The 18,128-nt window shown below is 48.4% G+C and overlaps 1 protein-coding gene across 2 annotated transcripts in view; it reads left to right on the forward strand.

Annotated features, from left to right (window-relative positions):
* The window catches only part of ABHD10 (abhydrolase domain containing 10, depalmitoylase), a 40,355-nt gene that overhangs the window by 7,264 nt on the left and 14,963 nt on the right, over positions 1-18,128 (forward strand). For both annotated transcript variants that reach the window (XM_075601742.1, XM_075601733.1), the window contains exon 2: positions 13,108-13,291. In XM_075601742.1, the coding sequence (XP_075457857.1) occupies positions 13,108-13,291 (184 nt within the window). The remainder of the gene's footprint in view (positions 1-13,107; positions 13,292-18,128) is intronic.

Consider the following 18,128-nt stretch of genomic DNA (forward strand, 5'->3'; position numbering starts at 1 on the left):
GGTTCCTAGGGTCTAAGGGCAAAAATAATTTTATTCCTGGGTGCCCTAGAACCTAAGTTTCCCACACCAATTGAATTTGAACTTGACCGGGGAGTGATCAAAGCTCTCTTCAAGACAATGTTTCCGCTCTTGCGGTCTGTGGTTTGGATGGCTGCCAACCCGTTCCTGGAGGTCGGCTTCGAGGAATCCCCATTGAAATGAATGGCTCCATTTGACTTTCAATGGGAATCCGCCTCTCCTCCTCTCGGGCGCCACCTGCAGGTCTTCTACGATATCAGGCCCAAATGGCCGGAATCTCCATACGGTTACATGGGGCTGTAATGGCGACCTATGGAGAGACTGCAAAATGGAGCCTGCAAAGGCGGGAAAAGGGACAAAGGGTCATAAACACCAAATTAGCATTAACCCTTTCCCTCCCACCTGGATCCCAGTGTATGTGGTTGTTGCATACACTGCAAAGGTACAAACTCCAATAATTGTACCAATATACAAATCTAGCAAATACAACAGTTTGCCATGAGGCAGGGGAATAAAAATACATTAATTCCCTCTAAATGTAGGAATAGGATAACCAAGGGACATACCTTTTGGTTATGAAGTAGGGGAACATATATATTATACGTACATTTCTGGTTAACCCCTCACTTCCCAGACGGTGGAAGGGGGTGCCTAATGGGGGTGACCCCTTTATTACACGCTTGGCACCCCTCCCCCATCACATGGGGGATGACGACATTTATCCCCATTAAGCCCCTGGAAGGGCTGGCCACAAGTATGATCTGACCCATTGTTCGCCCCTTCCTCCTAGACTACCTCTTGCAGTGTCGCATGATTAAAATCCAGTTGGGCTGCAGGATAGGTCACTAAGGCATGTGCTCTCATTCAGGCGACAGGTGCAACTCTAGAGCACAGAGTTTGGGAAGGGATTCTCCAGGGTCCCCTACGAGGGCATCCTATGCAGGGTGTTCTATGGCACGGAGATGTGGTGCTTCCTCTTTAAAGAGCTGGGCAAACTCGCAAGAGCTGCCCCTCCGTGCTGATAAGATCTGCCGCAGCTCCTGCACCTGCTCCTCCGGCCAGAGTACACTGTCCCACTGAGCCCACCACTGTGGGGTCCTCAAAAGCTCAGGTCCCCCCTGAGGCCATAGGAGAGGTTGCTACCCCTGCTCTGGCAGCGACCTCTGTGTTGTCCCCCCTCCCCCCCAAACAAAGACCACCTTCTGTACCTATGTCTCCTGCCAAGCACACCCTATCGCTGGGGAGACAGTGGCACCCTCTAAGAGCCATAAGAAAGAGGAGGTTTAAGACAAACAGGGTTGTGGACGAGGATGGTGAATTATATTATGTTCCTAAGCAGAACAAGGCGTCCGTTCTGCACTGAGTGGTCTGGTCCGGCTGAGTGATTAAGATCAGCCGGCCTGACCCCACTCCAGATTCCCAAAGGAATGAGACCGTAAGGGAGGGGTTAGTGGGGTACCACAAAAGCTTGGGATAAGGGGCCAGAGTGCTCTGCAGCATATGAGGCCCTGTCTCAAGATATGGATGTTGGGGTGCCCTCCACTACCCCTCCCAATTTGAAAATAATCCACGTGTTCAGTGCATGTACTGCACTGGGCACAGCTGTTTTGAAAGACTCGGTTGTCAGTCAGGGTCCACCTCTATGGTTGTGCCACCTCGGAGTAGCACACCTGTGGCACTTTCCCAGCTTTTCACCGGAGGGGGATGGGAAAAACAAGACATATCCCCATTGATGGCACTGGTTGTGAGATTAAGTGGGTGGTTGGGGTTATGGTGGAAGGGGTGGGAGAAGTGGTTATGGGGTGAGGCGTTGTGGTGGGTGCCCCAAATTATATTGGGTGTTGTCTGCTTTAATGGAGTCTTTGTGTAAAGTCCTATTACCACTCTCTGCAGGAGGTGTCTGCTGAGGTGCCTCCCTCCACCAGGGTATCACGGACGCTGACCCCTGTGACATCCTATGTGCCCAGGCGGCAGTGGAGAAAGTGGTTAAGGAACTGCGTGGCCACTGCCTCCACCCACCAGCTACCCCAAAACATTGTACCCAAGTGTCATATGTGGAGGGCACAATGGATCCTCCCTTGAAATACCAAAAGAGGGGGCCCGTTTTACGGATGAGGAGATTAAGTCCCACAGGGGAGGGTGGGAGCTTTGAGATCCGAGATAGACACGTTGGGATCTACCTGTTCCCTATTCCAGAGAATTGCAGATTGTTTAGCAAGATAGCATGATGAACAGTATCAAAAGCCTGTGCAAAATCTAGGACTATTGTCCCAGTTCCATTTCACATTGGATTTTATTGCAAACTTTTAGGAGGGTAGTTACTGTGGAATGTTTTGGACAAAAGCCAGATTGGAATTGGCTAAGGAAATTTGTCTTGGTATAGTAATCGCATAATTGTGAGTGGACACATATTTTTCCATGACTTTGGATAGTATTGGTAGAAAAATGATTGGCCTGTAGTTTGAAACAGCGTTTTTGTCCCCACTTTTTGAAAATTGGGCCAACTCTGGCAGTTTTCCAGGTCTTGGGGATATGGCCTGCAGAGAAAATAGTTGATTAGGGAAGTAAGCGGTTTGGCAATGGCTGGGGCACAGTCATAGGAACTTTGATTGCAGTAGGTCAGGTCCACATTGGCTGCTTAGTTTTAATTTAAGGAGCGCTTGTGCAGTCTTTTTCAGACACTGGGACAAATTAAATTTGTGGTCAGTATTGGGAGAGGATGGGCTATAGGTGTTTTCCAAGATTGAGCTTCATGTTTGTAGTTCGGGTTGCGCTTTGTTATAGGGAAGTAGCACACCCCACAAAATATTAATTGAATACGGTGGCATGCAATGTCGGTGGGATTTGTCAGAGCATTATCATCCCTTAAAGCTGCAGTTCAGTCTTTTTTTTTTTTTTTTTTAATTTATTTTTTTACTTCAATAGTTTCATGTGGGCAATCTCTAATTACCTAAAGAACTGCATAGCTGCCGGTCAATTCGTTCTCCGTCTATTGATCGGCAAAGTTTGGCGACATCTTTTAAATATGGGGAATGTAAATCGTTGCTATAGGAACAAGTATGCTTGTTAAAATAGAATACAAGAAAATTGGTATTTCAAAGTTGTTTTTTTTTAAAACAGAAAATGCTAAAAGTATTTTTTCTTACTACAGAACTGATTTATTAAAAAAAAACACACATGCAGGATATTGCCTGAACGGCAGCTTTAATGATATTAGACGGTTTTTAATGGCTAGAAGGCTGGAATATATTGTTGATTATCTTCCAGAAGTTAGCTGGATTTGATATATTCTGGTGAAGATTGTAATATTGGGCTTTTGCTTGTCTTATTTGCCTTGTGCATGTATTCTGAAGGCATCTGTAGTTGGAAAGATTCTTGGTAGTGCCAGTTGCTTCGTAGCTTTTCCACAAGGCATCCCTAAAATGGTAAAGCGTAATAACGTCGGTTGTAACCCATGGAAGGTGCATAGCGGATCATGGGTATCAGAGTTTTAAGAATGCTGTCTGGAAATAATCAAATGGAAGAGCTAAAGTTGACAGCTGATCACACATCCCAGCAACTCTCAGCACGGCAGGCGCAGATCGCTGAGCTCAAGATACAGTTCACCAAAAAGGAAGAGAGAGAGGAAGTGTTCGTCTATCAAGTGGCCGACCTGACACTGTACTATGAGGTAAAAATGGGCGATGCCTACGAATTGCTAGACCACACAGCCCACGAGAAGGCCCGGCTGGGGCTGGACAAGGCCCGGAAGGTGTACTGGCAGCTACAGAGGTCAGAAATAAGGAAAAGGAAACTGATTTAAGCCTTGCTCTGAGTCAGCTGGGAGAGGGGGAATCGTGGCTCAACTCCAAAGAAGCTGAACTGGCAACTGCATTGAGTGGGAAAAGAAATGCTGAAGGACAGCCTCAAGAGCTGGAAACTCAGATGGCTCGTCTTAAATGCTCATTAAGTGATACCACGAAACGGCAGGAGACTGGGACAGTTGAAGCAGATTCCGGACATCAGACAGAATTCAAAAGCAAGCTGACAGAGGCTTTGCAAGACCTGAGCAAGGATTACAAGGAACAGTCATTTAGTGCTAAACTGAAGTCTGAAAAGATGAAGTTGGAGAAAGAGAGAGAGATTCCAGAACTAAAAGAGAGATGTTGGTCTCAAGGAGAGACTATGGAGAGTAAGCTCAGTGTCCCCACTGACTCATGTGGAGGTGCTGGTGTGCCCATTCCTGGTTCCCGTGTTCCTAATGCCCATGCATTTAAGTTGGACGCACCGGTGGGAGGTTTCTTGCAGCGCCCAATGTGCCGGTTGCTGGTCCCTGTGCCGTCGCAGTGGGGACAAGTCGTTTGCCCGCTGACAAACCACCAGAGGTGGGTCACCCTGAGGCTGCCTTTCATCAAGGCCTCCAGGAAGAAGAATGCCCTTGAGAGGGGGGGGGGGGGGGGCTCCTAGGCATCCTGCTACTAGCCGTAGTTCCTTTCTCTGTCCACCGGGTGTGCTGCTGGTTTCTCTGTCTGCTCTGGGGTTTGTCTGTCTCCTCTTGTTGCTCCTGTTCTCTTTATAGTTCCTGCTTCCTGTTCCTCCCTTGCCTTTGTTTTGTGTCAGACTCCGATGCCCATGCTTCTGCCTCGATCTGTTCCTGTACCAGTCCTGTTCTGTATTGGAGTCCTGTTCATATTAAAGGCCCTTGCTTTTTTTTTTTTTTCCAATGTTTTTTTTAGGCAGTTAGGTATTACAGTTTTCAAGACAATTAACATAGCCTAACATTTTTCAAGGCAACATTTGGGGGGGGGGGGAGGGGAAACAGAGTGGCAACCGCAGTTGTCAGGAGGAAAAGGGGGAGGATGGTGTCTTCAGAGAGTGAAGGGGGGGGGGGGTGTGGGAGAGAGGGTGGGGGAGGGGAGGGAGTAAGACAAGGAGGGTAGCCCATTTGACTAGTGAGTGATTCTCTATTTGGGGTCGTCTCTGAGTCCCTTATGGGGAGAGGATAGGCCTCTGTCTTGTTGGGTTTGGTTGACGATCTCTGGTGAGGAGGAACCAAAGTTCCCAGATATCCTCGAAGGCGGGGATTTTTTGCCTAACGGTGGCAGTAAGCCTTTCCATGATCATTACCTCGCTAATTCGTTTTTTAATCGTGCTCAGTGCCGGCGCTGCCGTTTTCCTCCAGGAGGCCGCAACACAGCATCTCGCCGCGGTAAGAATGAAGGATATTAATTTCCTGGTGGGTCGGACCATGTTTGGCATAGGTGCAGCCAACAGGTAGGTCAGTGGTTCAATAGGAACTTCTAGGTCAGTGACCTCTTTTATCAGAATTTGGACTTTGGCCCAGTATTTCACAATTTCTGGACAGGTCCACCAGATGTGGGCCATGTCCCCTCTATTACCACAGCCTCTCCAACATTGGTCTGAAGCCAGAAGGTAGATCTGGTTTAATCGTGCTGGGGTAAGATACCAGCCGAACATGATCTTGTAAATATTTTCTTTAATTGTAGTGCATAGGGAAGTTTCTGAGGCTGCCTGCCAGATTTCTTCCCAAGTCTCTCTTTCTATATTAATGTTCAGGTCGGCTGACCATCTGAGCATGTAATCATGCTGTGTGGGGGTCGTTGTGTGCATTAGTACGTTATATATATCCGAGATTAGACCCTTCTGGTAGGTCTTGACCTCACATGGGTTTTCGAACGTAGTGAGAGTGGGGTATTCTGGAAGAGGGCAGGTAGTTCGTACAAAGTTTCTAATTTGAAGGTGTCCAATTCTCTGATTTTAAATTTGGTCCTCAGTTCTTGGTAGCTCAGGAGCTTCCCTAGGCTCAGTAGATCGACAATCGCCTCTATACCTCGTGTGTTAAAGTGGGCGAACAGTTTAGATCCACATCCCGGGGGGAATTTGGGGTTATTGACGAGTGGGGTGAGTTGAGAGCTTGTGGAGGAGAGGTTATATTTATGTTTGCATCTTGACCAGATGTCCCACGTAAAGCGTGAGGTCTGTAATTTAAGATTGTGTAAGTGACCATCTCCTCTGTCCAGGCTCCAGAGGCAGGCTTGCAGAGAAGGCAATTTGGCACATTGAGTCTCCATTTTTACCCAGCAACAGCGGGTCGGGTCTGAGTTCCACATTACTACCTGCTTGAGCTGTGCAGCTAGGTAGTATTTATATAGATCAGGTACCCCCATCCCTCCTCTGGATCTAGTGGTCATCAGGACCGATCTGGCGACTCTGGGTCTCTTACCCTGCCAAATGAAGTGGAGTAATCTATTCTGTATATATTTTAGATCAGCGGCCGGAACCTGGATCGGGAGTGTCTGAAAAAAGTACAACATTCTTGGGAGTATATTCATCTTGGTAGAGATCATCCTCCCGATCCATGAGATCTGATAACCTTCCCACCGATCTAGATCTTTTTTGATCTGGTCCCACAGTTTCGGGTAGTTATCCCGATAGTGGATAGTGGATAGGTCCCGATAGTGCCTAGATACATTAATTCCCAGATATTTAATGCATGAGGGACACCATCGATAGCTAAAATTTAGTTTAAGGAGCTTGACTACGGGGTCGGGGTGACTGAGATTTAGGGCCTCTGATTTGTCGCTGTTGATTTTATAACCTGATACCTTCCCAAATTCCGTCAGTTCCATCTGGAGGTTGGGGAGGGAAGTTAGGGGCCTGGTCAAGGTCAGGATGATGTCATCAGCGAATAGGGAAATTTTGTAGTGTTCGTTAGCAATGGGGATACCTTGGATGTTCGGGTTTTGTCTTATTCTAGTCGCCAGTGGTTTAATCGTGAGAGCGAAGAGGGGAGAGGGGGCATCCCTGTCGGGTTCCATTTCTAATGTGAATTCGTTCGGGTCCACCTCCTGTTAGTCTTACTGAGGCTGACGGATTTTGATAAAGCGCTTGGACCCCCTTCAGGAATGAGTCTCTGAACCCAAATTTTTTCAATATTTGGTCTAGAAATAGCCAGTCAATTCTGTCAAATGCCTTCTCTGCGTCGAGGCTTAATAACATTGCTTTTGAATCTGAGAGGTGGGCATGGTCAACTAAATTAATGATTTTACGGGTATTGTCTGAGGCCTGGCGGCCCAGGACAAACCCGACCTGATCCATGTGTACTAGTCTCGGGAGGATTGGATTAAGTCTGTTCGCCAGTATTTTACTATATAGTTTTAGGTCATTGTTCAACAGTGAGATTGGTCTATAACTTCCACATTGGGTGGAGTCCTTCCCTTCTTTGAGTATTATGGCCAGCTTGGCGGACGACATTGAAGATGGGAGAGGACTTCCTTCTAGAAATGAGTTGAACAATTGTAATAGGTGAGTGGACAAAATGGGGAGAAATTTCTTGTAATAGGCATTTGTGAAACCATCAGGGCCCGGTGCTTTAGAGATTTTTGAGGCCTTGACGGCCATTTCTAATTCTTCCGCCGTTATTGTGGCGTTCAGGATAAGGCTTTCCTCCTCTGTTAGTGAGGGGAGGTCGCAATCGGCTAGGTAGTCAATAGCAGCCGATAGCGCTTTCGAGTCTGGGATTGCAGAGTGGGCCCTTAGGTTGTATAATTTAGTATAGAATTTAGTAAATTCCTCTGCAATTTTTTTTTCGTTGTATAAGAGCTCAACAGCACTATTCCGGATCGCCGTTATTTGTGACCTTTTTTGTATGCCTCGTAACATGCTAGCAAGAAGTCTATCAGCCTTGTTCCCTTTATCATAATACCTCTGACCCGTCCATTTAAGAGCTTTTTCTACGTTTTCCAATTGAATTATTCTTAAATCATTTCTAGCAGAAGTCAGCTGTTTATAAATTCTCCGGGAAGGGTTATTTTTGTGTTGCTGTTCTAAGCTGATTATTTTGTCTGTTAGCTCTTTGGTTTGTTTGAGTTTAGTTTTTTTCCGATGGGAGGCAATCGAGATGAAATGTCCTCTGATTGTCGCCTTATGGGCTTCCCATAGGGCTGCCGGAGACGAGACGGAGCCTGTATTTATTCGCAAATATTCCTTAAGGGATTTTTTGAGCTCCCATACTGTCCCAGAGTGATTCAATAAGGAGTCGTTAAGTCTCCAGCAATATGAGATCGTTTTCACGAATGGAATGGATAGGGTCATGGTGATAGGAGCGTGATCTGACCACGTGATTGGGCCGATATCTGAGTCTGTGGTAGCTTCTAGAATGTTCTTGGTAGCAAGGAAGTAGTCTATACGGGAATATGTCTGGTGAGGGGCCGAGTAAAAGGTGTAATCCCTTTGCCCCTGATGTTGTGTTCTCCAGATGTTCATAAGAGAGAAGTCTCCCATAATGTCCTTAAATTTTTTCCCCAGTCTTTGTGACTGGGTGGAGTGTTGTCGTCCTGGGAGGCTCGATTTATCTTCTCTGGGGTTGAGAGCCATATTTAGATCGCCTGCAATAAGCAGCGAGGATAGGTATTGTGGGTCAATTTCTTCCAGAACTTTTTTTAGGAATTCTGTCTGGTTCTCATTTGGGGCATATAGGTTAATAAGGGCGATTGTCGAGCCTGAAAGTGAGCCATAGACTACAATAAATCTTCCCTCTGGATCTGCCTGGATTTTTGTTAAATTAAATGGGGTGCCCTGACGGATCAGAATGGCAACCCCTCTGCGCTTGCTACTATATGATGAGAAATAGCTCAACGGGTACGCATGTTGAAATGTTTTGGGCGGCTCCTGAGACGTCAAGTGTGTCTCCTGGAGGAAAACAACACCCCCCCCCCCCCGATCTCTTGATTTCCTGTAGGGCCAGGCGTCGCTTTCTGGTATTGTGTAGGCCCTTAACATTTAGGGATACAAACTTTAATGCTTTTTGGTGGGACATTATATCTATTGTTAACGTTCGCTACGTGTAGTCTTTGAGCTAAGGTTAGAGGTGGGCAGTCAAATGGGCAGGGGGGTTATGGTGGGTGGGGGACCGCTGGGATAGGGACAGCGGGTGGAAAAAGGGAGGAAGGTAGACCCGAATGGGGTCTGAAAGGTATGAAACCGGTCTGACCTAAAGGCCGGTTGGTGTGGTTTAAGACCCTTGGGGGCGGGTCCGACAACAGTCTCCAGAAAAGGCGGGCCAGGGGGAGACCCTTAGTTATATGAAGTTACGCCCGAGCCTACTTACTCTGGTGTGTGATAACTGGGAAGGTTCCTAGGGTACCCAACGCCGGCAGGGCTGGTAGGGTCTGTGAGGCCCCGGCCCCTTTTTCCCCTTGCGCGCGTATGAGCTCAAGGGTAGGGATCTTCCTTTGTTTCCCCTTTCAGTGAGGTGTAAGCATAGTGGGGGGGTTATGGGGGGAGAGGGGGAGTAGGTGAGGGTTGGCACAGGTCTGAGGGTGAGTGCGGGGGGAGGTTGGTAAAAGGAGGAATGGGGGAGGGGGGGAGGTGGAGGCCTCGGGGGTAGTAAGGGGGGGGATCTGGGGTGGGATCGGGGGGGGCAGGAGTGAGTTTAGCTATATTCCGCAGGTCACATACAGGGTGTGCAAAGCGCATACAATTAGTCATTAGGAGTTCACAAAGTTTTGAAGCTTCCATCCACCCACTGCTCTCTGCAGCTAGGCTGGTGTTCAGCACTCTTTGCTCTTTGTAGTTGGAATCAGTTTTTGTGGGGGAGCGGGGTAGATTCTTGGTGGGGGGAGTGTGGTGGGGGGAGTAGGGAAGGAATGGCTGATGAAGTGGGGGGGGGAGAGAGGGAGAGGGGGGGGAGAGAGGGAGAGGGGGGGGAGGGGGGGCGATAAAAAATGTGGGGAGGGGGGGAAGGGGGGGAGGGAGGGGGCTGGGTGAGGGGGTTTGGGTTGGGGGGGAGGAGGGTTCGGAGACTCATCGTGATGGACTGTTATTGGGGGGGAGGGAGGGGGTTCGGGGTGGGGGGGAGAAGGGGTTGGGGGCTCCTCTTGATGAACTTGCTATTGGGGGGTAGCGCGGCTTTGGGTCGGAGGGGGGAACATTGCTGACCTTGGAACATGTGGGGGAAGGTGGTCGGGACATGTGTGCTGGTGTAACAATTGTACAAACCCTGTCTTTCGGCGTTTGTCTGCTGGATATCCGACTTGTGCTGCTTGGACTCTCGCGGGGGGGGGGGGGGAAGGGGTCAGGGCGTCCTGAGCAGGGGCAGACAAATTGGCAAAGCCCCCGCGGTCGATGGGGGGGAGCGCTGGGGAAACCGGAACCGGGATTGAAAAGGGAGTGAAGAGGGGACCTTCGGGGGGTTGCCGCCGGGGAAGTCTGATGGTCTGTGCAGGGTGCCGTCGCCATGTTCAGGTGATACAGCCGTCGCCATGTTCAGGTGATACAGCCGTCGCTGGTGGAAGCCTGTCGCGCATCATGATGACGTCAGTCGGAGCTCGTCTGGGGTCGGCGGGGATCGTGTCGATGGTGTGAGGCCTCCTCGGGCGCCATTTTGATGAGCGAGGCAGCTGAGCGACCGCGGATCGGAGGAGATCCACGTGGGAAGGTATGGACGTTCCGGCCGCCATCTTGGGGGAACTGCGGAACTGGTGTCGCCATTCAGTCAGGCGGGAATCGTGATCCGCTGTGGGGCTCCGGATTCAGCTATTCAGTGTCCAGTAGCTGGTTTGTCATCGTTGAGGCGGCTGGGGCTGGCTGTGAGCCTGTATCTGGGCAAGGTCTCCGATGAGCCTTGGATCGAGGGAAGGCCACGTGGGGAGGTAAAGATGCACCCGGCGCCATTTTGAGGGCTGTTTTTTGTTTTTTTGTGGGTAGGATGGTGGTATTCTTCCGGATGGAAGTTGTGGCTAGATCTGTATGGCCCCTTATTTTTCTCGGGATTGCCTTTGTCCCGCGATTCTCTCCGAGGTCCTCACAGGTATGTCGTCTTTCTCTCGGGTCCGGTCACCAGCTGAGTGGGCAGACTGGAAGGGATCATCTGGAAGGCCCAGGACTTTAGCAAGATGTTCCATGTCCTCGGGATGCCTTATTGTTAGGTATTTGCCCTTGTGGGAGACAACCAATTTGAAGGGGAATCCCCATTTGTATGTTATCCCTTTTTCTCTCAGGAGTAATGTTAGGGGGCGAAGAGCCTTGCGGCGATCAACAATTAGTTTAGAAAGGTCGTTGTAGACCTGTAGCTGTTCGCCTCGGAACGCGATCGTGTTTCTCTCCCTACTAGCTCCGATCAGCTTGTCTTTAGTTGAGTAGCTGTGTAGTCGCACGATCGCGTCCCGCCGGCGATTAGGGTCCTCAGAGCGTGGGCCCAGAGCTCTATGCGCTCTGTCAATCTCCAGGTCTCGTGGCTCGAGGTCTGGGCATAGGAGTAGGAAGAAATCCACCAGGTAGGCCCGCAGGTGCGCGGGTAGCACCGCCTCAGGGATGCCGCGGATGCGTAGGTTCTGGCGGCGATCCCTGTTTTCTTGGTCTTCCAGGCCATCCCGTAAGGTATTGATTTCGTGGCCCAAGCATATGATTTCATCGTCAGCCTCTGATTGATGATGCAGGGCCTCGTCGAGTCTGGTTTCTAGCGTGGTGGTACGCTCCTGAAGGCCATGGATGTCTTGCCTAATTTCAGCCACCGCTTCCTTAATGTTAGCTTGTAGTGAGCGCTGGAGCTTGGCGTGTAGTTCCTCCAGGTACACCTTCGTGATTCCTCCATCTGCGGGTGGGGGGGACTCGGCGGGGCTTGTTGGGTCCGGGAGGCCTTGTTTGCCTCGTGGGCCCGGAGTCTGGGCGCCATCTTGCCGCTTTCCTCCCGCCTCAGTGGGCCGCTTTGTGGGGGTAAAAAAAGCTGCTAACTCCCTGGGTCGGGGGATTTTTCCCTTTATTTGCCATCCTGCCGGGTTTAGGAACCTTTTAGGGGCTTTTTATAAGTTGTTGGTCGGGCTAAAACTCCTTAAAATTAGGTTTATTCAGAAGGGTCTCTAGAGCTCTTCCTCTACCCGACTGTCCTGGATGACGTCATCGACACGCCCCAAGGCCCTTGCTTTTTAACTAGATTGCCCCAGTCTGTTTCTTGCTAGCAAGTCCCAAATCAGTATCTGCTCCCTAGTCTCAGTTCCTACTCCCCTGTCCTGCTTCTGCCTTCCTGTTGCCGAACCCTGCATGTGACCCCCGACGTTGCTTGCTGCCTGCCTCCGACCTCTGCGTGTGACCCCGACGTTCCTGTTTGCTGCCTGCCTCCGACCTCTGCGTGTGAGCCAGACGTTCCCGCTTGCTGCCTGCCTCCGACCTCTGCGTGTGACCCCTGACGTTCCCGCTTGCTGCCTGCCACCGACCTCAGCCCGTGACCCCAACAATCTTTGCCTGCTCCCGCTGTCCCGATCACCAAGGTCCTACCCACTCCAGGAGTCTCCTCGTGACACAAGCACAGAACCGGGTCAGGTATCAAGTCGATTCTGTACTAAGGGCAGTTGGTAAGATCAGCAAGAAACTGTGGGTTAAAGTTTCTGAATGTTCTAGTGAGTGGAACTTTAGGGCTTGATTTTGGGTGGTCTGATTTTCTTTGCACAGTACACAATTGCATGGTCACTGAAATATCAAGTAGAACACCAGGTGATTGGATTCTGTTGGGACTATAGGATAGAATCCAGTCTAGTAAGGACATTTTAGGTTTGTCCGTGTGGGTTGGGAGATTAGTCGGGTTAGGTTCAGTGGCTTGAGTTGTGTCTGGGTTTTGTTATTTTTTGGATCAAGCCAATTGAGGCCCAAGAACAGATGGGCAATGGCCTCCAAATCCTCATTACTACCTGCTTCCCCTACCTGAACCTAACGTCTCTCCATAACCCTCCAAAGTCGGCCACTTCACTGATCTAATCACATCCACTGTCCCCATTGTCAGACCCATCACTATACCACCAACGAGACTAAATCCAGAGACCTGACCTCAACCCCTGCCCACCAACAAAGAAAGCTCTCAATGCACCTAACCCATAGCCAACCATAATGTTCCCACACCAGTCCACCACAAAAACATCTTAACAATTACTCACCCATCACATGAAATGTTCCATATTTAACCCGACCACTGTTTTACTAACTAATGTACAGCTCCCTGGATAAGGGCGCTATATAAATCTTATAAATAAGGTGTATTTCTTACCCTTGATCAGGAACTGTAAAAGTGAAAATTGAAAATTGTTGCTTATATTTTAGCTTGCAGACTAAAGTCATCAATGCAGCATCTCGTGCGCCAAGATCTACCCAAGTTGGCTTACCAGAAGCTAAAAGGCAAAACCCCAGGAGTAATTTTCTTACCAGGTTTTGCCTCAGATATGAATTCTCAGAAGGCCCTAGCACTTGAAGACTTTTGCAAATCTCTTGGACATTCCTTTATAAGGTAAGCAGAGAAAAACACGTTTCATTTCATATGGCGCTCTTTGACTCAAATGGCCATTATTGCTGATTCAGGGTGCAATGGTGTGGATCACGCTTTGAAGACTCCCGGTCTTATATAAGAGATGGTAAGACGCAATTTATTTTTTTGTTTCACCTTCACTTCTGTAGGGGCATGTGCCAATATACCACAAAATGATAATGAATGTAACCAACAAAGCCATGTCTACTACAACAAACGCATTAACATTTTACAGGAAGCTTATATTGATGAGCAAATCCAAGGGAAATCACTTTAAAAATGACGTGTATTCCTTTTTTGTTACATTTTAGTGCAGTTTTTTGCCCTAGATTTACACCACTTTGTTTTAACACATAGCCCCTTTGTGTATATTATTTGGTTACATTGTTCTTTTCGTTACTCAACAGTATGTCAAACTCGCTTTGTTAGGCTAAGGTCCCGTTGCACGCGTCCGCACGGCTGGCTTGCTTGCCGGCGGCGCGTGCAACTCACTGTACCGCGATCTGCGGTCTACAGGAAACTTCAGTAGTAGCGGGGGGGCGTGGCCAAACGGGTCGGGGGGGGGGTGCGGCCATGACGTGAGGGGGCGCGGCCATGACGTGGGGGGCCGGAGCGGGAGGTGGGCGGGAGTGGGAGGATTGACAGGGAGGGGGGGGGCGTGGCTTGAGCGGAGGGACCCGCTACTCTTCCCCCCCCTCCCTCCACGGGCTGCCACGGGCTGCAGGTAAGTAAAAAAAACATACACACGCAGGCAGGCAGGCACTCACGCACTCATACACACACACACACACACACACACACACAGACAGAGACAGGCACGCACACAGACACACACACATACACACACTCAGGCAGGCACGCACGCACTCAGACACACACACAGAGAGGCACTCACGCTGCTTTCACTCCACACTCCTCCCCGCTCCCCGAAGCCTCTCCTCCTCCCGAAGCCTCCCCTCCCCATTGGCTCACAGCCACACCACGTGACGCGTCGAAGCTAGGAAACACCATTCTGTTGTGTCTCCTAGCGGCTGACGCGCCACAGCGTGTGATCAGCTGTGCAGCCAGTGGGGACCGGGACCGGCTCGCGAGGATTCCCCTGCTGGTGGGGAACTCGCTACATTGCCGCCCGCGCCAACGAGCGCAGCTTTAGTCTCTGTGTGGCTGTCAACCTCCGTGTTATTCTGGTGCACACTTTCTGACAAACACACACATTTTATCATATGTATTATCCAAGATTGGACTCCAATTCAGATTATTGATAAAAAATAATAATAAGGAAAACATTATCCTGTTCTGTAGATTAGTAGAATGTACATTTAGTGATCAGTAATGAGACAATGATTGCCCTTTGCAATGTCTCATGCTGAGAGGCCCCATATAGCTGAAAAATAGGATGTAATAAAACACTTGCTGAAATAAAGTAACAAACGTTTTCCTTTGAATATTTTTTCTCCCAACCCTTTAGGGCACTGGTAACATAGACATAACTTGTTAATCCTTCCTTCCTTTCCATTTGATTGCAGACCGGTAATGAAAACACTTTGCACATAAACGATAATAAAAATACTGTTCTAAGTGCCAACATACAGTATTTCACGGTATAATGGGGGTAGAGATTTGATAATTACATAAGTAGAGTTACACACAGATATAAAAGACAATGAAGACCCTGCTTGTGAGAGTTTACAATCTAGAGGGAATGAGGGACAATGTTGAAACAGAATGGTAAAGTGGCTGCTCATTTTGGGATTGAGTGCCTTAGGATGGAGTATGGTCCAGCCCGTTAACTGGTCCCATTAAGGTTTGAGGGTGGTGGTGTTACATAGCATGGAGATTGGGGAGGCAGGAGTTGAATGTTTGAGGTTTGCCAGATAAGCTTCCTTGGGATCCCCAGCGCTAATGAATTCCTGAAGTTGGGGTAAATCCTTGGTTACGATGTTTTAACCCCTTGCGTTCTGGAACCGGTGCCGCTGCACTTGGACGAAATCTTGAACAACGCTTAGATAAATCATTAATCACACTGGGACTGGGCTGCTGGCATCTTTATAGGGTTAAGGGTCCTATACCTAACATACACACCCATTCCCTTCCGTGGGAGCCCTTTTTCCCGCTATCCCAGACTTGCCAGTAGTTCATAGCATGGGCAGACGTGGATTCCTGGTTTGCACGGAGTGTGTGCTAACCTCACACCTGAGCTCCTTAGCATATCAGGTCCACCCCCTTACCTGGCGACAGCAAGTCTGGGATCTGGCCACAAGGTGTGAACAGCCCATATGTTGGACCGGTTCCTGGTACTTCACAATTTCCTGGCTGTCTTAACACCTAGGGTCTCTGAGGCTTTTCAACTTCGGATTTCTCTTAGACACTGAGGCATTCACTTCGCAGGGGGCCCTTTGAAGTGCGGAGATGAAAGACCCTTCGCTCATTTACTCTTAATATATATGCATGTTAATACATTCATTGCTGGGCACAGGAAAAGCTTCCTGCCGGTACCTTTTAAAACATAACTGAAATTATATATATACACACACACACATACACACACACACATAACGCAGACAAGCACACAGACACGCACACACACTTTGTATATATACTTTCTGTATGTGTGGGGGACAGCAAACAATATGTATGGTCTTTGTACATCATTAGCTAGCTGCACTCCAAAAATTTAGAGTGCTAGCTTGTTCCTTGTGTCTGAAATACAATTGGCCCAATTTGCATGCATTGCTATTACTGCAGCTATGGACTGAGTAAAGATGGTGGAGGGGAAAATATGATCTTGGGGTGACAATACACTTTAACCCAGTGGTTCCCAATCTGTGCGCCGCGGCACCCTGGTGCGCCGTGGCTTGCCTAGAGGGGCGCCGCGAGTATCCTCCCCACCATCCCTCCGATTATCCCTCCCCACCATCCCTCCTTCATGCCGGCCGGGCCGCAGGGGATTGGCTGCAGGCAGAGAGGAAGCCGGGGGCGGGGCTTCCGCTTTGTGCAGAACACATGGTGACTGTGTGTGTCTGCCTTCTCGCTCCTGGCTCCTGTCTGCTGCGTGGTGTCCCATCCCCTTCTGCCCCGGGTTATAGGAGAAGGTAGGGGGGGTGCTGGGGGGAGTCAGTTAGTTGTACATTTGCCTGTCCTGGACGGATCTCCTGCCTTTCCTCCTCCCTCCCCCTCCTTCCCCCAGTCACTCACATCTGTCGCTGCCTCTGCTCTCCAATGTGTGTGGGTGTATCTGTGTGTGGGTGTATCTGTGTGTGTGTGTATCTGTGTGTGTGTGTTTGTGCAGGGTATGTGTGTATCTGTGTGTAGGGAGCTGCCTGCCTTTCCTCTCCCCCTCTCCCCCCCCCCCCCCAGCCACTCACATCCGTCGCTGCCTCTGCTCTGCACTGTCTGTGGGTGTATCTGTGTGTGTGTATATGTGTGTGTATATATCTGTGTGTGTGTGTGTGTGTGTGTGTATATATATGTGTGTGTATATATATATGTGTGTGTGTATATCTGTGTGTGTGTATATATCTGTGTCTGTGTGTATCTGTGTGTGTGTTTGTGCAGGGTATGTGTGTTTGTGTGTGTATCTGTGTGCAGGGAGCTGCCTGCCTTTCCTCCCCCCCTCTCTCCTACCCCCCCCCCCCGCCACTCACATCCGTCGCTGCCTCTGCTCTGCACTGTGTCTGTGGGTGTATCTGTGTGTGTGTATATCTGTGTGTGTGTATATCTGTGTGTGTATATATCTGTGTGTGTGTGTATATATATCTGTGTGTGTATGTGTGTGTGTGTGTGTGTGTATATATATATATATCAATATCTCTATATCTATATCTGAAAAGTATGGATACATCTATTAGAGTTCTACATTAGCAGTATGTCCTCTCATTCCGGGGGAACTACCTGCTTCTAGGTATGTGGTTAAGTCCAAACATTCACAACAAGGACAACTAAAAATCTGTTGAGTGCTTCATTTGATAAAAAGGTTGTCTGACAACTCCAAGGATATTTTTTGTAAAAAAAATATGTCTTCAAAGAAATCTCAACCTCCATGACTATATTCATTCATTTAAAAGCTCTACATATTGTTCAGGTCTAATGCTTTAGTAACTAAGGATATTAAGAATAATCAGCCACAGAAGGTCAGAAGTCTGCACAGAATACTTACACATCAGGCTTCTTTGTCTTCAGATTATATTTCAGGAGATTAATGAGGAAGCTGGTTCTTTTAATGCAGATTTTGTAGAAGATTACATTTAATGTAATATTACATCTAATGTATCTATAATGGATATTGAGTGGAAGGCGTGACATATTGAAAGAAGCATTGATATTTTTACTAAACCATACAGCAAAGAATTGTAATGAATGTAAAAGATTAAAAAAAAAAAATAGCTTCTTTTGTTTCTGATAAATATTGTGATTCTCCTCCAGAGATGGATACACCAACCTCTAAACTAGCTTAATATACCACAATCCTTATGGTAGGTGGATAGGATCCAATGGATAGAAGAATTGAGAACGTATTCAAAATGCATGCAACTACTGCAGCAACTCCTGCAGCAGCCATAGCATCCTTTTTGATGTTTGAAATTTGCATTATGACATTAAAAGGCAATCCCTGTTGAAATGACAATGCTAAAAAGGTTGGATGAGATTTTAAACTAGGGTGGAAGGACAAGCAAGAAGTAATGGACGAAACAGAATGGATGGATAGGAATAGAGAAATTAGTTATGGACCATGGGGGCGTAGGGGAAGTTTAGCAAACACGGAGTAATACAGATAATATTTGTAAACTTCTAAAATCAATGGTCAGTCTTTAAAATATTG

This window comes from Ascaphus truei, chromosome 1, assembly GCF_040206685.1.
Source record: "Ascaphus truei isolate aAscTru1 chromosome 1, aAscTru1.hap1, whole genome shotgun sequence".
Lineage (NCBI taxonomy): Eukaryota > Metazoa > Chordata > Amphibia > Anura > Ascaphidae > Ascaphus > Ascaphus truei.